The sequence below is a fragment of the Caloenas nicobarica genome, chromosome 5 (assembly GCF_036013445.1).
Source record: "Caloenas nicobarica isolate bCalNic1 chromosome 5, bCalNic1.hap1, whole genome shotgun sequence".
Taxonomy (NCBI): Eukaryota; Metazoa; Chordata; class Aves; order Columbiformes; family Columbidae; genus Caloenas; species Caloenas nicobarica.
Genome location: NC_088249.1, coordinates 38,453,263 through 38,480,824, shown reverse-complemented (window position 1 = coordinate 38,480,824; position 27,562 = coordinate 38,453,263). Strand labels below are relative to the sequence as shown.

Genomic DNA, 27,562 nt, shown 5'->3' with positions numbered 1-27,562 from the left:
GCGACGAAGGGAGCGGGCGGAGGGTGGCGGGGGCGCGGGTCCTGCCCTGGCCGCCTCGCCTGCATGGTCGGGTCGCCGCCCCAGTCCCTGGGGGAGGAGAACCGGGACACCCCCCGGGCGCGGAGGGGTGGGGGGAGGAGGAAGCCGCCGCCGGGACCCGACTCCTTAGTCACCGGGTGCCGGCGGGAGGAAGGGGAAGAAGGGTGGCCGCCGGCTTGTAAACAATAGCCTGGCTCGCGGCGCCCCGTCCCGTGCCGCCTTTGTTGTGCCGCCGCTCGGCGAGAGGAACCCGGGGCTTCCCCCTTGCTCCCCGGCCGCTGCTTAGAACGAGCCGGCGCCGCGCAGGGCGCAGCCCCAGGTAGGTGCGGGAGCGCGGCGCCGGCTGGCACCGGCGTTACGTAATAGCGCCGGCTCGCGGGGGGCGCCGGCCGCCCCCGCCCGGCCCCGCAGCCGCCGCCGAGCCACAAGTGCCCCCCGCCGCGGGGCAGCGCTGCCGGGCCCGGCCCGGCCCCCGCCCGGGCTGCGGAACCAGCGGGGAGAGCGGGGCGCCGGGGGTCAGCCCGGAGCGGGAGCAGCTCTGTGCGGGCTGGGGAGGCGAGGCGGCCGAGGGCCGGAGCGGGGCGGCAGGGCCGGGGCCCCGCGCAGCCGGGAGGCAGCAGGTCGAGACAAAGGCGGGTCGGTGCGCGGGCTGCCCTTAGCGGGCGCTGGTGTCGGGGGCTGCTGTGGCAGCTGGGGGCGGAGGGGGAGAAAATCCGGCGTCTGTCAGGCCGGCCGCGGCAGCGATCGGTATCCAGCGGCACCAGAAGGAGCGCACAAAGAGAGCGGCTTTTTGTTTATCTGGCAAAGCACATCAGGAAATTCCCAGCAAATAAACGCTGTGAACCCTGAAGGAGGAGCTTAGCCGGGGAGTGAAAGCAGAGAATTTTCTAGTATTGACACAGTCCTCTGTGTGTGTGTGTACATGTATGTGCACTTGTGCATTTCTAATGCCTTTTTTGCCTCTGTGTTACCAGCTGTCTCCCTCCGTTCTCTGCTTCAGGGAAATACTTGCCCTGTGTGCTGAAGTACACCAGACTGGGTTTTTTTTCTCATCACTGAAAATACATTATACAGTTAAGCAGAGAAAGAATGTATACTGGCACTTGGGTGTAACAATACATGAAACCAGCCACGTTGTTTATTTTGGAGAAAGAAAACTTCATCTGTGCTTAACAAGACTCTTCTTGGGAGGCAGGTCAGTGTATGAATCTTATAGAAACATCTGTTAATTATTTAAAACTAAGTACAGACAGCATTCCTGTAGTGTTTCTTTTCCCTGTGAAAATACTAAATTTGCAACTGACTCTGGCATGTATCATTGTTCAAAACAGAAACAGGAGGGAAAAACATTGCTTTAAAGAAAGCCGAAGATGAGCGCCCACACACAAACTGCAGAGAAAGGACAGAACACGACACTCCTGTGCCAGGAAAGCTATGTTTGCAGTGGGACAGATGAAGCAATCTATGAGTGTGACGAGTGCAGGAGCCTACAGTGCCAGCGTTGTGAAGAAGAGCTGCATCAGCCGGAAAGGTTACGGAACCACGAACGGACCCGTATAAGACCCGGCCACGTCCCGTACTGTGACTCCTGCAGAGGTGCCAATGGGAACATAATGCACGCCAGTATGACGGGGTCGAGGCAGATAGCAGCAGTGAGGTGCCAGGTGTGCAAAATCAACCTCTGCGTGGAGTGTCAGAAGAGAACACATGCTGGGGGGAACAAAAGGAAGCACCCTGTCACCATGTACCATGCTGGCAAAGCCCAGGAGCAGGAAGAGGAGGAGGGGATGGATGAGGAGACCAAGAGAAGGAAGATGACAGAGAAGGTTGTGAGTTTCCTTTTGGTGGATGAAACTGAGGAGATTCAGGTAAGAAGTGGTGTGGTTTGTTTGAATGGGTGAGATCCTTTAGTTTCTTAGTCTGACGGACTGCTCTGGTGCATGATTAATACTTGAAGTGTAACTGGCAGCAATGGTAATAAAATGAGGATAACCAGTTAAGTGGCACTGAGTGAGTATCTTGGGCCAAAAAGGCACAGTGCCTTGGAATTGCCTTGCTCACAAGTTCCTCAAAAGGTCAAGTTCATTAAAACCTTATGTGTGGCAAGGGCCTCCTCTTGAGAGGCTTGCTAAGTGAAGCTGGTGAAAGAACTGACTCTGAATTGAGACACACAGAGCTAAGATAAGAGCTCTCTGTGCAGGATGCTGATCATTCCTGAACAAAATTTAACTGAGAGTATTGCAGTAGATATCCTGCAAATGGGAGTGCTGGCAGCCAATCTCCTACCGTATGACTAGGAGTGGGCACTGTACCAAGCAGTGCTAATGCAAGACTACAGCCCCCTGCTACCCTCCTTTAGCATCAGTAAATCCATCTGATTTTTAGAAATAGGACAAAGTAGAAATAAGGGTCCAAAGTGTGTCATCTAAGTCCTACAGACACCATGGTTACACTATATTGCTTGTGACAAATATTACTTCGTGTTAGCCTTTTGCTGAAAGAGGGGGAAATTTGCCATCAATTTGGGGCAGGCCTGCTGGTAATAATGACAGAAATACTAGTTGACTAGGAACAGCCTTTCAGGAGGCATTATTTTAGAGAGTCTAGCATTCAATATAGACAGTTAAATAACTCTTCTATTTGCCCTTACATTTGATGAGCATAAGCACTTTGCAGTGTTAAAATACTTTACAAATGTAAAACCAGCAATGTGTGAAAGTCACAGAGCAGATTAGTTACACAACTGAAAATTCAGCTTTTTCTTCTGGCTTCCAGTTTGCATCCTTCATGCTAAACCTCATTCAGGGGACACTGAAAGAAAATGTGTAGTCACCTGAAGATTCGATATCTGGTTGCTCTAATTTAATATATTCATGCTACCAGTGGTAAAAAGAATTGTGATGATATTCTGATTATTTGTAGATTAGTTATTTGTATCCATTGTAGTAACAGTCAATGTTTCTGCCATATGTTGCAAGGAAATGTGACTTAAGTATCTTTTATCTCATATATGCACACACTCTTCTATAGTATAGAAATGTACTCTAATTATACTATAGTATAGAACAGATGCAAGATACTTGGGTCACATTTTAGTCAGTTCAGGTGTACTGACTGGCAAATTCTCATGGCTTTTAGAGAGGAAAGGGAAGAAGGGATGGCAGTCTTTATGATGCAGTGTCATAGAAAACATACTATGCAGAACACCTGTGACTGTGAACTGAGTGAGTTTCAGGTGTAGTAGCAGTCTTAAGTTTTTATGCCTCACCTAAGCATGCAGATGCTTCCTTGTAGATCCAACTATGACATTAAGAAGCAGCCTTTTAAATAATATTCATCTAGCTGCTAGAGCAAGCTCTGAGATGCATTATAACAGGGCTGTCCTGGCAAGCTGCTCACAAGCTGTGGCTGTGTGTGGTTGTACCAGTTTAAGTTATCTTTATACTCATGAATCTGTAAGCCTTGTTGAGGCAGCCTTCTGGCTGCCTCTTGCAAGCTGGTGCAGTGGTATTTAAATGTCATGGGCAATAAAGTCGACTTCCTTTTTGGGACAGCAGTGGTCCTTTATCAGATCGTAGCAATTTGGTCAGAACAGGGTTGAAAATGCTCTCAAAAGTGGTCTTGCTTCGCTATCAAGATGTTGAATCAGAGCTCTTCCATCTAGAGTGATCTCTTCCTCATAACTGAATAATTATGTGACATCTCACAGTCAATGTCAAAGCAGTTTGAGAGTTTTCAATTAAAATATTTTATGGCAGCTGTAACTTGAAGAGTTCTTGCTATTGTAGTGATATTGCTGCTAGTGAGCATGAGGACCTTTATTTAGAAAGGGCTGTCAGGTGATTAGCTTGCTCTGAAGACATCTTCTGTAGCATCTTTTGCTCTTGGTAATTCCGAACAGGCAATTTAGCTATAGGAAAGTGATCCTCAGTCTTTTGTGCTTCTAAGTAGCAAGATTATTGATGATTGCTTGGGAGAAATCATTAAAATGTTCTTTATTTAAGCCAACGCTTTGTCCAAAAATGCCAAAATAGTAATAACTTGAAATGTGGAGATTCAGGGTTTGAGGATGTGTGGCTTTTCAAGCTTGAGCAGGCAGGAGAAGTATTTATCAGAATTATGGAGTCCAGCTATCTTTAACAATATGTTTTCTGACCTTTGGAACTTGAAAATTATTGCATTAGTTAGGAAACAGGAAAGGCAACTGCTGATTTGCTGTCAGTGGTAGATTCTGCCATAGCAATGTTAAATGCTAGGCCTACGAAAATGGGCAGAACTAGTTACGCTGCTGAGCAAACACAATAGATCTAAATACTCAATGTATACATTTTTACAAACCTCTAACTTGAAAGTGGCTCGATGAGATGGGAACACAAGAGATTTCATTTTGGTTTCCTTTGGAACGTGAAGTTGTTAAGCTCAAGTGCTAATATTTAATCTCATTGTTCCTGTTGGCTTCTTGGAGGTGGTAGCTCTAAAACTGAAGGACATTTATAGTGTGTAAGCAATGATTGAGCTAGTTCCAGATTCAGAAGCAATGCAGACTAATCAATAAGGATCTGTGCCTGAGCAAATTAGTTTAGCTGAGAGGTGAAAGTTCTCAGCTTGGGCTCAGCGCTGCACTAATGAAGCTATGATAATTCTGAGATCTGCATAATCGTGCCATGTTGCACAGATGTGCTGGCCCGCCTAAAGCTAGTTTGGAGCTTTTTGCACTTTGCAGACGTAACCATAAGCTCAGAAAGCTGAGGGCTTCTTGTGCTAGTTTCAAGTCCACTCAGTCAGGAAAGGTCCCATTTTAAACTACCACTTGTGAAGCAGTTGTTTGTAGATAGTAGCTCAAGTTCATACCTGTGAAACGCAAGCTTCTTTGTGATGTTCATCATAACAGCACTATATGGGAGCACTTTAAGAAGAGGCTGGTTATCCCATGTTAAGAAAATTATGTTTAAAGTTAAATGCAAGTTTGCACTGCAAGTCTGTGAAGAACCAGAGAGAGAGAGGTTGTTCCCCATGCAGCCCCACGCCAGCTGTCTCACACACCACACAGCGTGATACTTTGCTACTCTTGTGAGTTAATCCCCAAGCTATCTTGACCTACATGGCAAATTTTCCTTTCCTTCTTCAGGACTTATTGACAATCAGACCTGATTGACGACTTCTATCAGAAAACAAATCTTGTCTATATTTTACAAATTTGCATCACCCGCACTTTAGATGTTGTTCTAGGTCCTTTTTCCTCAGGCTGTATTATGCAGTTTCTCTTTACACAGTATTAAACTTTTGGTCTTATCTCTTACATATCTAAAGCTGGGACTTGAATCAAATTGTTCTTGATAACTGCAGCATCTGTTTGGCAATTTTTCTCCTACATAGTCTATCTTCCTTTCTCATCTCTACTCAGAATGATAGTGTAGGGATTACTTCCTCAGTCAGTTGCTTTGGACTTGTCACTGCTCGTGTTACATCTTCCACATCTCCTCTTTGCTGTGTTAGGCTCAAACTGGGTGCCTTCTTTTTTTGTGTGTGTAAATCCCCCAACTGAATCTCCTGATCTGTTCTGTCAAGCTGTCAGCTTTCCTTTCTCTTCTCTAACTTGCTGAATTTTCAAACAAGCATCGTTCTGCTGTCACTAGTGCTGCTCCTTGCACACAGGAGGCACTTCCCTTGAGAACTTAGAGAATCAATTAATTTATCTTGTTTAAAACTCCCCTGTATCTGTGGATCTATTAAGAAAAGTGCAGCAAAATACAACAATAAAAACATGACTTGGGGTAAGGTAGTTGTTTCGAGTCCTGACGCTGTCTCACTGTCTCTTGAACTTTTCCACTGGTCTGAATCTTTGTCTCTTGTACTTATGTTTATGCAGTTTCTCAAACAGTATCAGTTTTTGCTTTGTCTTTATACAACACCTTTGCAATAGAGCTCTTTAGCATAAAGGGGAGAGCTGTGTATCAGTTGTAGAGTGATCTCTATTTACTACCACTTCTGAGGTAGGAGAGAAGTGGTGCTTAACAACGCATAATGACAATTTGATATTTTTATCGTGGGGAGCAGATGTTGAGACTTCTTACCACAGGATCAGAGCTTCGTTGTAGTGTCACTAGTGGCTTCTATGATAACACTTTGGACAAAGAACTAATTAAGGACTCAGCTCATATACTTTATAGAAAATAGGGGGCATGCTTCATTGTTGTTAGTCTGCCTTAAAGAGTTCACTGATCTTTGACCAAACGTTAACTGTCATAAGACATTACCCAATCTGTGGGTTGCGAAGAAAAATAACAGGTATTGACTTTGTAGCCTGTCTTACTAAGGAGACAGGAAGAAAAGGAAGTTTTTCTTCTGGCTAGTCCCAAAAATATCCCCAGCAATACAATTTTATGTGAGAGAAAGGAGCATGTATTTATTACTGGCTCTCCTCTGAGATACCCACTATGAACTTCCTTTTTTCATTTAGTAGGGTCTTTTTGTTTTGCCAGTAGACATCTCCATTTCCTAAAGCCAGACCCATGCCTTGAATTCTTTTTTTATTCCTGCTAGCAGGGTTAGACACCTCAAGGATTAAGCTCTTTCCCTCAGTAAATACTGAGCAGGATCTATATAATGCTTTGCAGTCCATTTACATGATGCAAAATGACCTGTAGCCCTTATTTAAAACCAGACCATTTTATACAATAATTAAATAACCAGCCTCTAACAGTGTAACAGTCCATGTGTCCTCCTCTGTCCCCTCTTATTAAAAAGTTACACATACAGAGTGATAACTCTTTAAGGCGTGCTAGCTGCATTGCTTTTCTTACTCCCACTGTAAACCTGATTAAAGTACTGTGATTTTTCCTTATTGCTTACTGATTTGAGCCTTGCCGAAGTCTAAGGACGAGTGAATGGAGTCACTAGGAATGCCTTTTCTAGTCAAGTATGCTTTATCAGTCAATGCAAGCTAATGTATGTCTTCTAGGAGAAGAAGATCACAATCTCCTAAGTTTTATTGTTTGTCTCTCGTACAAAAGCACTTGTCTGGCAGTAGTGCTAGTTCCTATGACACTCTTACTTGATTTACTGTTGGGAGAATGTTGTTTTGGCGGCGTGTGTGTGTTTTTTAGGGTAGCACAGTCAGCTGTAAGTTTCTGGGAATTTTAGTCCATATCCTGTAAACTGAAAAGTCACAGCTGGTATATTTAGCATAGATGCAAAAGAGAAAGAAGGAACATAGAAGAATCCAAGTTTGTTTAGGTCAGTGTGATCTGGTGGATCAGGGTATGTAATTTCTGCCCCTCATCACTGTTGCTGCACTATTGATGAGCTTTCCTCCTGTTTGTGCTTCCAAGAGGTTTTGTTGCCAAAGTATTTTTGTGAGTTTGTTGTCCTATACTCTAGGAATTTTTTTCTTATTACCTTGTTATTTTTCAGTATTCCTCCCATCCCAGTCTGTTATCAGTTTTGCAATTCCCTTTCCTACACTAGCATTGTTTTTCTGTCCTTGGAACAAAGTAGTAGAAAAACTACTTAGCAATTGCTGGTTAGGAGTGTTTGTTCTTTGACTGGACACATACCAGTATTTTGAGGAGTATTTTTAGAAGATGGGAGAGGAACTATCCATTCAACAAACAGTCTCAGACTGACTCCTAGCTAATTTGAACATAGCCACTTACAAATATTGCTTTTCCTTGGAACTGCTCCTACACATTATTCATGATGCAGTTCTTCTGGGCCGTAATTAAAGTAAAATCTCTTGCTTGCTTCTTGTCTCTTTTGTCCTTATGTTGAAATGAGTGCTGGTGTAGAAACAAAGGAGAGCATGTCACAGGTGAGAGAAATTGGTGGCAAGCCACTCTGGAATTACCCACTGTTTCATTTGAGGAGTTCCTGAACTTAGTTCAGCTCCTGAACTAAATAGGGTTGGTCGGGGAAAGCGGATATTGTAGTGCTTTCTTTGCTGTACTGCTCTTTGCATTTATCCAATGAGTCCTTTTGGGCTCCTGGGTGCTGCTGGCAGGAGCAGGATTTGAGTGCTTTGTGGTGCATTCAAGAAAGGGAACTGGCAGCCTGCTGTCCTCCAGCCCTTCTGTCCTTTTTGTCTCCACTGCTTTCTCGCTTCTGCAAGAATCACTTGGAGGCAGATATTGCTGCAGTGTACCTTTTACTTTTTTATATGGGTTGTTAATGCCATGCTTTAGGATCGCATAGGCAGGAGTTTCACACAGCTGCCTGTCAAAACACCCTGCAGTTGGGAAAACAACCTGAGTAAGTATTTTCTAGAAAGAGTGAAACTGTAATACAAACAAGCTTGTAAACACCCCTCTTAACAAGGATAGTGTTACAAAGTAGTGTCTGCACAGGTAATCTAGTCACCCTTTGTATTGAGGAAGACTGTTAGTTACAGCATGAACTTGCTCACTGACTTGCAGTCTTCTGGGCAAAGTCTTCTCACTTGGATGTCTTCTCTGCTGCTACAGCTGTGACATTGGGGTGGTAATTGGTAGTTGTGTGGCCAAATTAACATCCATGGAGAATTGGAAAGGTACTTAGGATACAGAATAATTATTTCTGCTGCATTGTTTCCTGTTTTCTTTAAGAGTTAGGTGACACTCTTAAATTAGTGTTATTTCTGCAGCAGTTGCATTTACCTTAGATCTTTATTAGTTTTGGGTTCTTGCAAAAGCAGTTTTTCAGTTAGCAAACAGGTTAGTGGGATGTCTAGTCTTTCTTCTGCTTTCAGCAGTTTCACATGAGAGAAAGGAGCATGCATTTATTACTGGCTCTCCTCTGAGATACCCACTATGAACTTCAGCTGTCATCTCAGCTGTCATCTACAAGGGTAACTTACCTGGTCACAGCAACATTTCAGTCAGTATTGCCTCTTGGGTTAGGGAGGAGTCCAATCAAATCGGATTGTCTCTGATCCCCTTACGTTTTTTCCACCACTGTCTTAAAACCTTTGGAATAGGGTCTCTCTCTTTGGGTAGGGTTGTTAAGCAGGATTTAACTCTTATCTCTGTCTCTCTTAGGAAAGAGTCCTGTAATAGATAGACATGGGCTTCAGACATGGGCAGCCTGGCAGCCTCCACCTTTCATTGCAGGGACCTGTAGGCCCTGTTGAGACTCATTTTGTTAAGGTCTGTACAAACACATGAAAATACTGTCACCGAATTCATTTTGCAGAGCTGTGGGAAGGAACAGGATAACTTTGGTCTGAAAAAGATGGTCAGTTCAGGGACATTATTTTCATGGGTGCGTACAAAACCTAATAGAATGAATCTGATCAGAACCCACAGATGGTATTGCAGTGATGGCAAACAAGCAGGTACAGAAAACTGCAGCTTCAAAACCACCCCTAATACAAATGTTTTTCTTTGTTTGAGCCAGACCTGCACCTGTGCGTGGGGAATAAGATCAAAACTAGCTGAAGCTGAGAAGGAGTGTTGGAATCGAACCTGAAATCCTTTTTGTGTTTGTCCCTTCCTTTATTTTGCACTCTCGCCTTCTGGTGTCAGGTCACTCATTTTGGGCTTGAGGCTCTGTAGGACTCCAAGCTTAAAGATGCTGGTGTCCACTGACAGCTTGGTTGAAGTCTAGGAGACTACTGAGGACAGTAATGATAAATACATTTAAGTGTTTGCTGGGCCAGTGATTAATATAACAACTTACTCCTGAATACTGGATTGTAACTACTGGTACGACATACACAATTTTATAAACTAATCCATTGACCTTTTGACTAATCCATTCCCTTTTGGGAAAATTCTCCCAAGCTACCATAAAATGTTTACATAGTAACAAGTAACTCTTTGAGCAGTACAGTTAATGAAGTCTAATTTGAGATGTCTGCCTCCCATTATCCAATGCTGATCCACATCTTCTGTCTTTTGGGTCAGAAGCAGCCGATGTGCCATCATGCACCAGCCAGCAACTGTGGGCATGACTGCTCAACTTACTCTTCTGTCTTGATAGCTGTGTGGAATGGACAAGAGACAAGCTTTTTCCTCAGAAAGCTTGTTAGAGTCTCTCTTTTCTACTCTGCTGTTTATTTTCGTCAAACTTTTAGGAAATGTATGTTTTAGAGGCACTTATTTCTATATAAAATATGTTTGTGTAATTGGATTATGAATTTTAAGTTATATGTGGAAGACTCAAGTAATGCCGTAGGCATTTTCCATGGGAAGTCATGCAGAAGAAAAGGTATAGGAGACAAACTAAGGTAGAAAACTAGAGCTGCTTGGACTTATAAGTCAGCCTTGGTTCTTCTGGACCACCTGCTTATGATCAAAGTCTTCTCACTTGTTTGGAGGCCTCTCAAAGCTGAGAGGGAGCAATGACCTCCTGAGGTCCCTTTCAGCCTGAATTAGTCTATGATCTTAGCAGAAACGGGGTTTAAATTATGGTAGTCCAGGGCGTCTCTCATGGCTCTGCTGATGTCATGGGTTTCTTAGCAGAGAGTTTCTCTTCCTCACAAGGAGCTACCCCATCCTTTTTCTCACTTAGTAGCAAGAAACATTTCAGAACATCAACGAAAGTTTCTCCTGGAGCAAATGCAGGGAGTTTCTAGTTGCCTTTTTAATAGCCTGTTGCATTTGAGGTGCTGGCGTAAGCCAGCTGTGCTTCTCTGCATTCATGCACTGCCTTTCTGAGAGCGACTGTGGGGAGCTCTGCAGAGGTGTGAATTTTGGTGGCAGCACTGGGCTGTGGTGCAGGTCGTTCTTCTTAGATTTGCCTTATAGGCTCTAGTTAAAGGAAGCAATCTGCTTGATAGGGTTCTCTTGTTTGTTTTCAATGTACACTGAAATTCTGATGTAATGACCAGCAGTAGGACCTGGGGCTTTAGGCACGCACTGTAAGACTTTTGTGTAAATGTACCTCTGGATAGGAACTCAAGTTTTTAGAGTTAAAACATGACTGCCAGAATTTAGAAGCTGCATGATAAAGAACTGGTCTGTGTTGAGGTGGGCAGATCTGACAGATCCGTTCTGTTTCCAGGTTTAATGATTAATAGATACTCTTAAGATCAATTATCTAAAATTGTCTCAGTTTTGTGTTTTAGAAGTTGAGGGCTGCTTAAAATGTTGCAGATCTTGTTATAGCTTGCTTTGCTGTTTCTTCCTCTGATTTCAGGTGTGAGTTTGAGTTCTTGTAAGCATTGTCCTTTTAAAATGTTTTCTGAACTGTGAGCAGAATTGCTTGTATTGCCAGCGTTAAGTAATGCTTGAAGGCAAATAGTACTTTTTTCCCCACTTGATCGTTTTGACCACTTGTACTTGAAGACTCATTTGTTTCAGATATTTGCAATTTTATGCTGGTACATATTTGGATGTGCTGTTACAAGTCTTGTAGCTTGTTTTTCCATTCATCGAAAAGTGTGTTAATTTATATTCTCTTTATTGATTTAGTGGTTGTGTACCAGAATATATTGTGTGCTGGTTGTCAGACAAGTCTAACAACTCAAATGTAATCATTTATATGATGGTATCTCTCTTGATTGCAGAAAATGCTTAGCTATTGAAAATACTCTGTTAAATTAGGTCAAGCAAAGAGTAAGATTTCAAAATGCAACAACAAAAGTACCAATATAAGTAAATGACAGTGTAAGACTAGCAAATGAAGGTGCTCTTGATTTTTGTTTTGAGCTATTGTGTCGTCGTGGCACAGCTCTGCCTTTGTGCGCTGGTTCCATGAATATTAGCAAGCCTTAAAAGATTCATAAAGAGTTTTAGAAGGAGAAAACTCTGGTAAAAATGTCTGATTCACTTAATGTGTTTGTTTTTCCTGGAGGCAGAGTTAAAGTTATGAGTACTGGTCATTGGAAACTCCATTCTGTTTTATGGATTTTGTTCCTAAGCTTTTAACATGTTATTATTTTAATAACATTGTTTCCAGGAAATTAGTAGGCTGGAATGTCATTTTAGCAGTTCTTGTTTCTTGTCTCTTTCTAAACAGTTCTACTTTTATTATGACTCACATCTAGGAAACTTGTTATGTTGGGTATAATAGATTTCCAAGTATGGGTGACAAAGAGGCTTCAGATCTAAATGCATTCTATGACAGTGTGGTATGAGTCTTTGTGTCCTCTTTAGAGAGGACTTCAGCTGTAAAGGTCTGTGTTTTTTCTGCGTGAAGACTCTCAGCTCAGCTTGGGTGGAGTGACTGCATGAAGGGCTGGATGACAATTGCTCACAGAAATACAGTTAAAAATATAAGAGAAGGCTAACCATGATTCTAACCTATGGTGGACCAAAAACTATTCTTTCTAGATGACAATCTTCTTCTAAGATTGATAACAAAAGTGTAAATGTGTTTCTGATACTAGAAATGGCAAAGTAGAGAAGGGGCTGGAGAGATGCGTCTTAGGTTAGACATACAAAGTTTTCTTTCTGAATTGACATTGCTGTGCAATTTAAGGAAGGTTTCATATTTACCCTCTGCTGTTTATGTCAGAGATGTGGAGTCTACATGGGAGTGGACACAGCTGTGGAAACACGAGTCCTTTGTATACACTTCGTATACACATACCATGCAAACTTCTCTAGAGATGAGAAGCAAAACAGAAGTGGAACTTGAACCCAATGGGGATTAGTACTTCAACACACTTACTATACCCACTCTGACTTTAAATATCTTAAAGAAACTTGCTCAAGAGAAGTAAATTTGACAACTGATATGGGGATTGTTGTGGATGGTTCTTGGAGAGTATGATTCCTGTGCTCAGCAGTGGTTAAAGACGACAGGTACACAGGAGCGAGGAGCATCCATGACACACAAGCATATTCAACAAAATGAAGGGGCTTTTTTTTGGTTGTGTTGGCTTGGTTTTTTGCTTTATTTCTTCTGCTGCTGCATGCGTGGAATTTGTTGTAACAGGATGTTGCAGGATCCAAAGCTGACCAGGTCCACAAAGGGGTTAGACAACCCCTTAGAGCAGGGGTGTCAAACTCATTTTCCCTAGGGGCCACATCATTTTAGGACTCTAAATGTAACTACTCCCATATTTTTACAGTCCTAAAATTACATTCAGCCCTTTGAAGGCAACCGCAAGGCTGATGTGGCCCCCAGGGAAAATGAGTTTGACAGCCCTGCCTTAGAGGGTAGGTCTAGTGGTTCTATACCAAACACGACTGTCTAGAGGCAGCCACTGCTCAAAGTCATTTGGCATCTGACTACTGAAAGCTGGTAAAGCATGCTAGGAAACATTTACTCTTTTCATGTCTGAGTTCTTTCCAACCCGTTACCAAGCCCTGTGAGACACAACATTGGATTAGTTGGACTTCGGTATGTTCTTGTGCTTCTGGGTGACTTGCTTGTCCAAATCACTTCTGAGTTCTGTCCTGCAAGGAAGTCTGAAGAGCCTTGAGCTTTAGAAGGGGCTAAGCTCTCAGTACTTTGGGTGTCTGATTTGATATTCAGAGTAACTTTCCTGCTGGAGTGATCTGGATTATTGATCTGGAATCAATTTTTCTTCTGTCTGGCTCAGCAATCCAGCTCTTCTTCCCACAATAAGTTGCCCTGACATCAGCAGTTGTTAAAGTACATTGAATGTGAAAAGAAGGCTGGTGGTGTGAACATTTGCATTAGCTCCACTTGGGACAATTTCAGCTACAGTGGAGTTTGTGTGAGTTGACTCCTGTTTCTTACTGGTGGGAATGCATTGCAGAACTTCCTCTATCCCTGTGGTTCCTGTTGTCCTTTGTGTCTTCTCACATTACTGACCCAGCCCCTTCCACATGCTCTCCCAAACCGATACCAGAATAATAACCAGTGCTGCCTAAAGACCTTGGTTGTTAGTCCTGCCAATACTTAAGTAGCTGTTTGAAGACTGGTATTTCTTTGTGCTGTACAAGGAGTCCATAACCAGAATCACTGGATATAGTCAGGCACTGACTCTGGCAAAAAGAGGGTCTGCCACCCTTATGGTAAGAAGTTTGGGAGGTGAGAGTTAAAACCAAAATAATCTGGAGAAAAAATTATCATATTCCTTTTTGCTTACATACACATAACCTTATTATATAATCACATCTGTGAATGTTTTTAGGAGCTATCCCATGAACTAAGAACTTGCTTTCATCCACAGAATCATCTTTAGAGACACTAAGAGAAACTGCATCTGTCATCTAAACTACCTTCCTGATGACAAGCTAATAATCACAGCGAAAAAAGCAATTGTCTCGTGTAAATGTAACTTGAGTGTATCTTGGTGATCTCCCACAGACACCAGAAAATATTCTGCTGAGAGCATTTTGATTTCTCTGTTCCTGGTTTTTTTCCACACTGTGAGGCTGCCTTGAATGCTTTGAGTCTGCAAAAAAAACTACTGCAGCCCCACAGTTCACAGTTTTTCTTTCTGAATGCTGTTCCCAACCACAATCTGGTACACTGGCTATTTTTTGTCACTATGGCTGTTTTTTATTTTCCTTCAAAATCTGAATGCTGCTGATAGATTTGACCAGAGCAAATGGGGCTGGCTGAGCCTTAAACTAATTTGCTGATCTAAGAATAAACTTGTTCGAAGAAACCATTTATTACCTTATGGCCTCTGTGGATCACGTATCATGAGACCTTCCAACTATACTTGTGGGGGGGGGAAATAGCCAAGGAGCTTCCAGAAGTTGAGAGATGGACGGGAGGGGATGGAAGCCCTGCTCCCATCAGCTGACGGGGATTCCTTGAGGAGGGAATTGTGATGGAGGAGGTGAATTTAATCCTTCTCAAAAAGTGCCTTGTCATATTCTTCCCTGTCACATAACATAACACATGGATAAAACCTGTTAGAAGAAGAAAAAGCAAGTGATAAACAAGCATAGCCAGAAACCTTTGAAAGCCAAGGCTGTATTCTGCAATGAAAACAAGGCAAGCTCTCGTATAGAGCCTTAACCTGTTTCATTGCTTGTTTTTCTGTTCCCTGTTGCTCTAGGATCTGAATTGAAAATGCCGAATTCTCTAACCCAAATAGCATGACACTTGTCATTTAATCCATGTGAAGCCAGAGAGAAGTTAACTGCTGAGCGCTGTCTGTTCTCTTCTGGTTTTGTGTTTGTGTGTGTTTTGGTTGTTTTAAAAAGAAAGCACAATGCAGTAAGTTATGAAATGGATCATTGAGGTAGTTGTGGCACTTCTGTAAAAGACAGTTTGGCCTGCTTATAGGCCACCTGACTCCAGAGCACAACTTTGCTTTCTTCTCTGCCCCTCCTTCCAGCTGAATTGTTTCTCAGCTGCAGAGCAGTGGGAGTGGGACAGGTTGTGTCTGAGCCCCAGCTGTGGACAGATGCAGCACAGCTGCAAAGAAGAGCTTTTTCTCCCTAAACTGGTTCTCAGCCTCTGGATGAGGCATGTTAAGGTGACAAAAACTTTCCCCTGTTTTGCACCTGAATTTGGATGCTTGTCAGGAGTGCTACTGAGAGTGACTGCTGTGCTCCAAGTAGCTGTTCTGGCAGACTTGAAAGTATTAATAGAGTTGTGCTCCCTTTTCTGAAAGGACTGCCTCAGGTAACAGGTGAGGTACCAGAGGTTTCACTAGATGGGTAATCACCATGAGGCATCACTTCCAAAACAGCCATGTGGTGGAACAACCTAAATCCCATTGATGCTTATGTGTTACAAAATTGCTTTCTAATATTTTGCTTTGGACTTCTTGGTACTTCAGAAACTTATGATGAAATCTGAACAGGAAGTAATCACTGTTGTTAATCTTATCCCAAAACCAGCTGTATTTTCAGTGTTGTCTACTCCATTTGCATAGAGATAATATTTCTCTCTCTTTTTTTTTTTTTTTTTTTGAAGGTAAGGAATGAAGAAGACTTTATTAAGAAACTGGACTGCAGTCCTGACCAGCATCTAAAGGTAGTGTCCATCTTTGGGAACACAGGGGATGGCAAGTCTCACACCCTTAACCACACTTTCTTCTACGGCCGGGAAGTCTTCAAGACATCTCCAGCCCAAGAATCTTGCACAGTTGGAGTCTGGGCAGCCTATGACCCTGTCCGCAAAGTCGTGGTAATTGATACAGAGGGGCTCCTGGGGGCCACTGTGAACCTGAGCCAGAGAACACGGCTGCTGTTGAAGGTCCTGGCCATCTCTGACCTTGTCATCTACCGTACTCGTGCTGACAGGCTCCACAATGATCTCTTCAAATTCCTTGGTGACGCCTCGGAGGCTTATTTAAAACATTTCACCAAGGAGCTAAAAGCTACCACAGCCCGCTGTGGCCTAGATGTTCCTTTGTCAACTTTGGGTCCAGGTGTCATCATCTTTCACGAGACTGTGTACACCAAGCTACTGGGCTCTGGTGAGTAGGCAGTAAGAAACTGAATTATAATGTGCTAATTGCTATCTATAAATTATCAGGTTGCATTGAATATTCAGAGTTCTTTACCACCACATAGATGAGGTTTGAGTTTTGCTCTCCCTTGTCTTGGCCTGGGAGCCAGGCTGTGGAAATAGCAGAACATTCCCTGATGGTGATCTGACTACCCAAGATCAGCTAGAATAATCTTCTTAGCCATCTGGACATGAGCACTGACTGGTCATGATGGGAGTTCTGCCAGCCGTAGGAGGGGTTATCGTAGAAGATCATGAGTATGGGTGATACAGCAGACGAAGGTGAAAACTGAAACACCCTGACATTTTGGCAGGGGTACAGAGTATCCTGTTGCAAAAAAAAACCCCTAAAATAAAACTCCATGTAGGAACTAGGATGAGCAAGAATAATGAAACTGAACTTCAGTACATACAAGTACCGTCACTCTACTTTTTTAAATTCTGCAGACCAGTGTCATTCAGAGGCTGGTGTGAGGTTGTGACTGAGGCTGCGGTGGCTCAGAGCTGATGGTTTAGCATCACTTTTCTCTGTGGAAGTATCTGATGGCCAAAGCAGCAGGCCTGGCACACTGTTATTCCCATCACTTTCAGTATTTTTCACCAGTACTTTTAGCTTGGCTTGTGTCACACTGGATTATGCATATTGAAATTGTGTGTTTTATTTGTACGTCTGAGTTAAATGCACTGTCCTATGGAAGTCATGGCACGTTTTGGTTTTGACTATACAGGGATATAAAATTCTTCTCTTGGCCCCATTTTTCCCATGTTTCAAAAGGCATGATGAGACCTTTCTTCGTTCTCTCCATTTCTGGTGCTTTGATAAGTAAGAGCCCTAATTAATTGGCTTGCAGCGGCTGAGGCTCAGTCCTGCTGTCTGTGAACATCTGGGAGGCTCCTGCCTTATAATACCACAGCAGCTCCCTGCTGGCCCACAGTCTTATTTTGACTTTTTGAACCAGTGAGGTCTTAAGCCTAGTGGAAGAACTTGGCATTCTTTCTGGTTATTATTAAAGTGACTTCTTAATTACTTTTAACTTACCTGTCAAGGCAGTTCCTTTTCTTACACACCAATTTGCTGATTAGCAATGTGGACTTTCACATAGTTGTTGAAATTTGCTGTTTCAGCAGGTTGGATTTAGAGATCCATCATGATAGTTTCACCTGTGTGCAAAGTCAGGGTAGTAAAAAAGTTATATTTTTGTGATCGCTTCTGATCATGGTAGGACTAGGAAGGAAACCTCTTAGCATGTGGATTTGCAGCAAACTGTAACCATCTGCCTTGATGGATAACTGAGATAAGTGTGTTTTATGTAGTTTCAGGGCAGGGAAGAAGGGGCCTGCCTTATTCTGAGATGTATGGCAGGTGCTTGGGAGCAGGCAGAAGAATGTGGTCGGCTCTATGGAGTCTGACCTGATGTGGTCAGTTCTGAAGTGCTTCACCATGTACAAAGGCTCGGTAGAGACTTGCTCATCCTTGTGACAGGGTTGGCAAGGAGAATAAGCAGCCCATGTAAGGTTCGTGTCCTCCACTTATCAGGGGCTACGACCAGCTATACCAACTTATGGTCTGGTGAGAAGAGCTAACAAGTGTGCGGACGTGGAGTTTCCTTACACTGTGTCATAAATTGCTTCTTATTCTGTATATCTGTGTTTCCAAACCTAGATGTTCCTGGTTTTAGCTGGTCTTAAAATATAAAGCTTTATATCAAAAACCAGAATCTGCTTTTGGAAACAGTTTTTCTTTTCTTCCTTGTAAAATATAACTGCATTCCAGATGTATTAGAAGGCTTAATTAAGAAAACTAGCACTGTGTTGCACTGTGCAATTTAAATATTATTTTAAACAATCAGTTGTTTATATACTTGCTGATACTCTTATATATAGATCATCCTTCTGAGGTTCCTGAGAAGCTCATTCAGGATCGGTTTCGGAAGCTAAGCTGTTTTCCTGAGGCTTTCAGCTCAATCCACTACAAGGGAACAAGGACGTACAATCCTCCAACAGATTTCTCTGGACTTAGGCGAGCTGTGGAGCAGCAGCTGGAGAACAATACCACTCGGTCACCTAGACAGCCTGGGGTTATCTACAAAGCACTAAAAGTAAGTGGAGAAGAGTTTGTCACAATCTTTATTTGTATCACTGTTGCTAGTAACTGTCAGTTGCAGCTAATAAAGGTAGAGCACATGTCTGGAGATAAAGCAAGTCTTCTGTAAAAATGATGGGTTTTGCCTAACAGCCAGGTAGGCTGAGTCTGTTTTCAAGTTAAAACAAAACAAAAAAACCCAAGCACCTTAGCAAAGACCCTGAAAGGTCAAGAAAAGTTGAAAAGCAAAACAGAGCAAAATCAAAAAACTGAGCCAGGAAGAAACTGACCGGGGAAGAAAAAAATAGTTGATGTGAGTGACAAACACTTAATGACAGTGATTTACAAAGAGGAGGCACAGAAAGAGTTGCTGGTGAAACTCCTAAGGATGGCCTCAGCATAAGGGGAGGAAATGCAAGAGACTTGGAATGAGTTAATGTTTGGCAAAACCTGGCACTGAGTATGGTGTAACCCAAGGGCTAGGAGGCAAAAAGGAGGAAGGAGGAGTGTTGGTAGCTAAGAAACAAGGTGGGATCAAGGCAAATGATGGATCATTTCAGAGGTACTGCATCAGATGAGAAGGCTGATGAAAAGGAATTGGAGAGAGCAGCTGGTGATTTTTTTCTTAGAAGGTTCAGCTTGCTAGGATGTCAGAGAGATTTTTGGGTCTTCAAATTTGCAGTCTGTCCTACAAGTTTCCACCCATTGCTACCACTACCTGATTAGCACCATATTTTCATTGGCCTGAAGAGCACAGCTGTCATCAGGGAGGGGTGGGCAGAGCTGGGGCATATCTGCAGAAGGTGGCACTGTTAGCAGGCTTTTCTGATGTTAGTCACAGCTGTTGGAGCAGATAATTCCAGCTGCTCTGTGTTTGGGGTAGCTGAAGCACAGAGGGAAGTATCAGGGTGACATGTACATGGATCCTTGCACTAAGGAGCAGAAAGGCAGCAAGAGGAAAACAGCTGGAGTGGTTAATTCCAGTATTATTTCTAGGACTTTATTGCAACAATTAAGTAATTCAGTTTCAGATATAGCTGCTAGTGTACTAGTGCTAGTGTATTCATGTCCAGTAAAATGGTTTCTGTGTTCAGATCACTACTGACTACAAATGAACATTTTTTTTGCTTCATTCCCAGAGGACACAAGGCTTGCTAGAGATCTGTGTCCATCTCCTCTAACTTTTGGGTCCATTGACCAGTACCAGTCAATCTTGAAAATGATCTTGAGGGTAGTTTCCTGAGAATTCTGTGAAGTCAGACGTCTATGTAGAGATCTTACGTGAGAGAAGCTGTGCTGAGAGAGATACGTATGTCTGTGTGTGCAGTCAGCCCTTGTTAGACGGCAGAGATGTTCCCTCCATGCTCCCCAGCAGGGCAGAAGGAGGAAGAGAAGGGTGGGCAGCCACTGTAGTTACCTCAGCTGTAGGAAGCGTTTCCATTAGATCTCATGCCTTCAAGGATCTCCATCAAGAAAAACCATAACCATCTGGTTGTTTGGTGGTTTTGTTTGTTTGGTTTGGTGTTTTTTCGTTTGTGGTGTTGTTTTGTTTGGGTTTCTGTTTGTTTTTGGTTTTTTTTGTTTGCTTGGTTATTTTTTAAATGTAACACCCAAAAGAACCGAAAAAGTGTGCCAAGGCTAAGGACTGACTTAATGTCAGAACAGGTGCTTCCAGGAAAGGGAACAAATCCCTTTGTCTCAGTTTCACCGGAGAAGCGTAATGGTTCAAGGGACCAGAGGAAAGCTCAGGACAGTACTTTCTGAGCTGAGGGAGAAAGACCGTGTCTTCATGTAGTGTGAGAAATGACTCTGAATTTCCTTCTGGAGGTTTCCAGAATGCAAAGCCCTTTTAGCAAGCACCCTGCTATTTTGAGCATGGGTTGTATGCACAGAGATGGATGCAATCTTCCACCACCCATTTCTGCTATAAAATTAAAAGTAGGGGCAGGAGGAGAAGACTAAATATCTTACAAGCATTCAGGTCACTTCCATACAAGTGCAAGATTGTCTTCTTGCTTGGTTTCTAATCCCTGTCTTGGTTTCCAGGTTAATAAGACATTATTTGTTAGCTGTGTACTCTCTCCTTCCGGTAGAGGAACCCATGCTTTTGATTGCAAAAGCTTTCATAAAATGTCTGCATTGCTCTCAGTCCCTCACCAGTTCATTCTTTTCTGTTTGGCAGGCTCTGAGTGACCGGTTCAGTGGGGAGATCCCTGATGACCAGATGGCTCACAGCTCTTTCTTTCCAGATGAATATTTCACATGCTCCTCTGTGTGCCTCAGCTGTGGGTAAGTAGATGAGAAATGCACCCTCATTCTGCCAGAAGATAGTGCTGCCCTGGTCTGCAGCCACAGAATTTAAAGTTTCTGTGACATCTTCACACCTGATACCACCTATTATCAGCTAGTACTTCCAGGCAGAATTTGCTTGAAATTCAACTCTTATGTGAATTGGACGGCTGCTATTGCCATGTCCCAGCTGGATGTATGGTCTTTGCCTACTCTGTTTGTGTGTATGGCTACAAACCTGTTCTGCCCACATCTTTTCTCCAGTGCACACAGGGCAGGAATAAAGGAGTGTCTAAAGAAATCCCCTGAAAAATCCTATGATGATTTTTTTTTTTTCCTGCCATTTTTATTACCTAAACAGCATAAAGAATCCTAGAGCACAAATCATCATGGGCCTGTGCTGTGTTCTGTGACTAGGTCTAATCCGGTTTGCCTAGAGCTTTGCTTGTAGCTCTCTGGGAAGAGCCTGAAGTTTGAGGCTGGAAGGGCAGTAGATGGCAGTCAGCGCTCTGAGTCTGTGAGCAGTCTATAGCAGCCTGATGTTATGGCTGATTATGCTTCTGGAAACATTTTCTCTTAAATGTGATATAGTGCTGCATTCTTGCTCTTTTATGCTCATTAGAGAGTCCCTAGCAGCTCCTTGCAAAGGCTGCAGTGTTAACTCTGTCCTGTTTGATTTCCAGACTTGGGTAGTCCTTCCTGAAATTCTCTGTGAAATTTAAACTGGCTACAGCAATCATTTCCTGCACTGAACTGTTGTGTGGTCCTGCTCTGTGCTGTGAAACAGTTGGTACATCTCCTTCCAAAGAGCCTGCCTTTCAATCATGAATGATGTCATTGCTTTTTTGTACAATTGTGAAAATGGTTTGGGTTACAACACCTATACAAATGCAAGATAATAAATGAACTCTTGGTGACATCTGTCCCATATCTAACAGCATCAGCTAATGGTTGGCTTTTGCATACTCAGGTGTGGCTGTAAGAAGAGCATGAACCATGCAAAGGAAGGCATCCCTCATGAATCCAAAAGTCGATGCAGATATTCTCACCAGTATGATAACAGAGTCTACACTTGCAAGGTGAGTAGCAACACAAGGACCATGTCTGAAGAATGGAAAAGTATGGCCCAGTAAATGAGGAATATCACAGGCATGTGGGTGTTTTCTTGAATTTTTTTCAAATGGGAGAGATACTCATGGCCTTGACAAAAAAAATTGATCCCCATTGAACTCGTATTTTCACTTGGAGAGGTCATCACCTCTGTGTGCTGTGTGTCATTTTCTAGCTAAATTGTGAATCCAGATGCTCTCACTCTGGATGATATTTACCTTCCACACACTTGATGTGGTTATGTTCATTTGCTTATGCCCATTGCTTGGTATTAGCCAATTTTTCTGAAGAATGTATTCCCGAGATAGGAAAATTTTCAGCTACCATCATTACTTTTGTTATTGTAGAGATATTTTCCTGATGTCATTATTGACAGTGGGTTTGGTTTTGGTTTGTTTCTAAATCAGTTCTGATCAGTGCTCTCCTTTGCTGTGCAGACTGTATGCCAATTATGTGCTTCACATGGCCAAACAGCTGCAAGACCTTGAGTCTGGGACTCCCAAGAGTGCAGTTTTAATTGAGCCTTTGTGTTATAGGCTTGTTACGAACGAGGGATGGAGGTCAGTGTGGTGCCAAAAACCTCTGCTTCCACTGACTCCCCTTGGCTGGGCCTTGCCAAATACGCCTGGTCAGGGTGAGTACTGCAGCTAAGATATCTCTGTTGCCTCTACACTGCCTGGTGCACTGGATGTCAGTATCTCACTGATGTAACCCATCCTGCCCTTCTGCAGATACGTGATCGAGTGCCCCAACTGTGGGGTGGTGTACCGCAGCCGACAGTACTGGTTTGGCAACCAAGATCCTGTCAACACTGTAGTGAGGACAGAAATTGAGCATGTCTGGCCAGGGGTAAGTCTGGTTGCTGGATAGTCTTTGTGTATGTGTGCAGCCACACACATGTTTATATTGGTTCTTCTGGACATTGATGGAGAAGAGGGATTGGCTTTTGTTAGAGCTGGTCCCTGCCTCTGCTGTTTAAAAGAACCTTTACAAGGGCCTTCAGTCATCTTTTGGCTATCTTGAAGTAGCTAACTTGCCAGTTTGTGAACACTTTGTGTGAATGATACACCATTAACACCTACCCCTGTGTTTCGAAGCAGAGCTGGTTAATTTTTTCTCATGTTTGCCCTCCAGTTTAACAGGAGTTGCAGAGCCATCTGCTTCTAAAAAAAAAATAAATTAAAAAAATTTCCCTGTTTATTCTTAAATGAATATCCATTTCATTCCAGACTGATGGATTTCTGAAAGATAACAATAATGCAGCCCAGCGTTTGTTGGATGGGATGAATTTCATGGCACAATCAGTATCTGAACTTAGCCTGGGACCCACAAAAGCTGTGACCTCCTGGCTGACAGACCAGATTGCCCCAGCTTACTGGAGACCCAACTCTCAGATTCTGGTAAATGGCAGCTGCTGTACACAAAAGCTTTGCATAGCTAAAACCCATTTTCTGCACCCTTTAAGTAATACAGCATTTTGCAGATTCCACATGCTTTCTTGTTTTATTGTAGCAAGCCCTTCTCCTACAATTTTGGGAAACCTGAAATGGTTTCAGCTCTTCCCATTCTTGATTTAGCTAGAGAAAGTATGAAGATAGACTCTGCCCAGCCCTGCTAAAGAGGCTGTTTCCTCCCTACTTTTTGTGACCTCCTCTGCCAGCAGTATCACAGAAAATCCTGGCTTGCATGAGCTTACTCTTCAAAGCAAAGAATCAAGGTCTTAAATCTGGCTACTGCAGTTGATAGTACTGTTCATATAGGTGCAGAGGTTAAACTCTGGTTTCATACCAGATGCAAAAACCTGGCCCCAACAATTCAACCAGAAAAGGATTCCCTGTGCCTTACAGGAAACAGATATTCAATGAAAACTGCCTTCTGAATTCTTAACCCGATAAAGATCAAATACCCACCATTAAGCCCTGCATGCTGTGGCTGTAATTATTTGTCATTGTGAATGAAGGATCATAGCAAACTATTGGCTTAACCACCATACATCTATGTGTCTGAACTGCTTCCCTGGGGTAAAGTTATGGGGCTGGTAGCACCCAAGTTTGGGGTGTAACTATATTTTTCAAAATTTCAGTTCTGCTCTCTGTTTTTTCGTTAAGGAAGATCAAGCTAACAGTTTTTCTTTCTATGTTGTTCTGATTAGAGTTGTAATAAATGCAACACACCTTTTAAAGATAATGACACTAAACATCACTGCCGGGCCTGTGGAGAGGGTTTCTGTGATGGCTGTTCTTCCAAGACCCGTCCAGTGCCTGAGCGAGGCTGGGGACCAGCACCAGTGCGTGTGTGTGACAACTGCTATGAAAACAGGGGCATCCAGTTAGGTAATTCTGTCACAATCAACTCAAAATTATCCCTGGGCAATAGTTAGTCTGAAGTCCTTGTCCCTGGTTTCTGGATCACAACCTTTCCCATTGGGTGTAGACCATGTTGTTCAAACTGGGCTTTGCCATAACGTCCTCAGTAGGGAAGCTCAAGAGCTCAATGTCTTTTGGCAGGAAGATGACCCTTGCAATGAGCTACCAGATATCTGGCCCCTTGACAAAATTATTTTCTAATTGAATCTTTACTTTGTTTTCCCAGCACCTGCTGATGGTGTAGAGTGAGCATCAGAGCAGGGGTGCTGCTGTTTCCACAGGCAGTGTATTTTGTCCATTATTGCTGAAATGGAAGTGAAAACTCTGCAATCCAAGATTGGGGATGTGGGATATAAAGGCTGAGGAGAAGCCCCGAGCTGCCTTTTGGGTTTGCTGCCGTTTTTTGCGGATGTAAATTAACTGAAGCTTGGTGGACATTGTGCTGGACTGAGGTATTGAGCCCTTTATTCTTGTGTTGTGCAGATGTGGCTGAGCTGCCTTCAGATGAGGAAGGGGGAACACTTATTGCCAGAAAGGTGGGGGAAGCTGTGCAGAACACTCTTGGAGCAGTGGTGACAGCCATGGACATTCCCTTAGGTGAGCTCTTTTCTCTTCTGATGGATATATATTTTTTTTTTGTCTAGATGCATTTTTGGTTTCACAGAGCAAAACATCTGATTAAACTTAGTTTGTGTGGCAGGCTGGCACCTCTGCTATGACACCTGTTGGTTAAGGGTTCTACAGCTCCCTGCACCTCTCTTGCTTGATGTTTCCTCTTGGTTTTCAGCACATTATTTTTGCAGTTCATACCTTTTCTTTTCTCCCTGTCATGCAAATCTGTGTGCACCGAGTTGTGAGTAATTTATGCTTCTCTGATGCATCACTGCAGTGACCTGCCAGATGGAGTTCCCTAAAGACTGGCCAATTAGGAAGCACTTTATCAGGTTTGGTTTTCTTCCAGAGATGCTGAGTGCCTTTTAAGTATGTTCATGGTTACTGCTGGCACTTGGTACTTCTGCAGGGGAGGGCTGAGAATCTGAAGCTGTCCAGGTTGGTAACGATGGGAGAGTAATCAGTAACGTAGTCTTTAACAGTGAGCTTAGTACAGTGAAAGTCTGATGCTTTTTCATGTGCTGTGTGGCAGCGTATGGCAGCAAACACTTTGCATTTGAATCTTCTGTTGTTGGACTTGATCTCCTACTCACTGCGCAGATCATCATTCCACTGCTTTGCCTACAGCATGTCCTGTCATCGCCCTTGTGGGTGTTTGTTGCCCAACTCAATAAAATGCAGAATAAATCCCTTTCTCAGTTCAGATAGTACATGCATTTCTGAATGTTTGGTTTGGTGACTGTGGTGGGGTTTTTTTGGGCCACAGCTGAAACTGAAGGTAGGGAAAAGCAAATGTCTCAACCTCTGGTAGATTCTGAGTAAGGAGGGATGCCACTGTTTAAGGAGAAACAATCTATCCCTTTTGAAGAGAGGCAGAATGTGGGAGAATGACCTAAAGGGCTAGCCATTGCACTGAAGTATTCTGTCAGCACCTCTTCTTCCCCTTAATGGTGGTGGTATGACTTGTAGCGTGTGAGTACTTCTACTGGGGTACATTCTTGACATGTTCACATTCACAGATTTTCTTCTCCCTCTTTCTCATCCCCCCCACCTCACTTCTTCCATAGGTCTGGTCAAAGATGCTGCCCGACCTGCATACTGGGTACCAGACCATGAAATCCTGCACTGCCACAACTGCCGGAAGGAATTCAGTATCAAACTTTCCAAACACCACTGTCGGGCCTGTGGCCAGGGATTCTGTGATGAATGCTCACACGACCGCAGAGCGGTTCCTTCTCGTGGATGGGATCACCCAGTCCGAGTTTGCTTTAACTGCAATAAAAAGCCTGGTGACCTTTAACCCCAGGCTCTTCTCCAGATCTTTGCAATTCCTTATGTTCTCAGGGTTACAAATGAAAATATCTGGTCTCCCTTTCACCTCTTAACCTGTTGCAGCCAGAGTGCATGTTTCCAGTTTCTGGCCTCCTCTCGTGTTATATCCATCTTGGAACACTGGGAATGAGCTTATGTTGAGCCTCTAGGTTTTAATTTCAAATTAACTGGGGAAGGGAGGGAGCTCCCTTGTAAATCAGCAAACCAAAATCCAGTGTATTTTATTCAAATTTAAAAAATATATATCTATATATATCTATGTATAATTTAGTATATTGAGAATGCAGTTGGCTAATGAAGCTTTGAGTATTCCTAGTTCAAATGATGGATGGTGTTGTTCCTAACTATACTGGATCAGGCTTTTGGCCTTCTGATTCTTTTTGTGGAACGTCTTGCTGATCATGATGTCCTGTGAGGAAGGTTTGGACTCTGTGCTGCCAGGAAATCTCCAGTGTTGATGTATGAGTTTCACCTCGTAATTCAACCAACCGTACATCTGGAGGTGCTGTACTTCTGGTGATGGAAGATTAAACCCAGATTCATTAGCAAGTTTCTTTGGACTGTGGTATGAGCAGTGTGGTCTTGCAGTGCAAGAGGTATCGAGTTGAAATAGATGCCCTGGTAGAGACCAGCAGAGCTCTGAAAGGTGAAGCAAATCACATGGCACAAGGCAAAGCATTCTGATTTTGCCATTTCAACTTCAGTACCAGATCAAAAGGTAGCAGGGTCTTGCTCTCCCTGACAGTGTTCTCGTGTACTCAGGTTTTCTTCAAGTTTCTCTGCCAGATTGTTGCAGTTAAAAGTTTTGTCCAGTGCAGAACAAGAGAGCAAGTTATGTAGGCAATTCTGAAATATGAAGTTTGAGTTGTTTGGGTTGTGATGACTTTTCTTTTCCCCCAATTTTTAAGTGATCCCGGAGTCTATGGAGCCTGTGTGTTCTCAGACGTGGTTGCATAGAAACTGCACAGATTGGACTTACCTTTTTCCTAATAATATGAACTTAACAAATCCACCTGGAAAATGGGAACCTTTCTTCTTTGCTTCTAGCAACTGGCACTCACTGGACTTCATCCTTTTATTAAAGGACTGCAATGAATTCACTGATTTTTATTATCAAACCCAGCACTTAACCTAACTAATACTGTGTTGTACTGTGGATTCGTGGTTCCAGTTATGAGAAGTAAGAGACCATTGTGGATTGAACTGCCTAAAATTCTCCCTTCTTGACTTACATAGACAAGAACTCTTCCACCAAATGAGAGTTGTCTCCTCTTGGAGTGGCTGGAGTTTGATGCAATGTCCCGGAACTGTGATATTTTTTTGCCCAGCTTATTACATGTGCTCTTGTGTAGATGAGTGCCCAACACCCTGGTTTAGGACTGTATTATTAATTTAACTGATATAAAAGACTTTATCTTCTGAACAA

General features: G+C 43.1%; 1 protein-coding gene across 2 annotated transcripts; it reads left to right on the top strand.

Moving 5' to 3' along the window:
- On the top strand, positions 1-27,562 carry ZFYVE1 (zinc finger FYVE-type containing 1). 2 transcript variants are annotated; one of them, XM_065636862.1, is made up of 13 exons: positions 1-358; positions 1,040-1,234; positions 1,371-1,907; positions 15,808-16,312; positions 18,229-18,443; positions 20,610-20,716; positions 21,687-21,795; positions 22,363-22,460; positions 22,558-22,675; positions 23,056-23,226; positions 23,979-24,159; positions 24,676-24,789; positions 25,872-27,562. In XM_065636862.1, the coding sequence occupies exons 3-13, from the start codon at positions 1,410-1,412 to the stop codon at positions 26,102-26,104; spliced, it is 2,349 nt and encodes a 782-aa protein (XP_065492934.1). In that variant the 5' UTR covers positions 1-358; positions 1,040-1,234; positions 1,371-1,409; the 3' UTR covers positions 26,105-27,562. The 2 variants fall into 2 exon arrangements, with proteins under 2 accessions (XP_065492934.1, XP_065492933.1); XM_065636861.1 differs by having other exon boundaries at positions 1,014-1,234.

Bases quoted from the DNA above. Each gene is read 5' to 3' on its own strand.
- ZFYVE1 (XM_065636862.1), top strand. From the start codon at position 1,410: ATGAGCGCCCACACACAAACTGCAGAGAAAGGACAGAACACGACACTC. The intron at 18,444-20,609 runs GTAAGTGGAGAA...TCTGTTTGGCAG, and splicing joins TTATCTACAAAGCACTAAAA to GCTCTGAGTGACCGGTTCAG. The intron at 24,790-25,871 runs GTGAGCTCTTTT...CTTCTTCCATAG, and splicing joins AGCCATGGACATTCCCTTAG to GTCTGGTCAAAGATGCTGCC.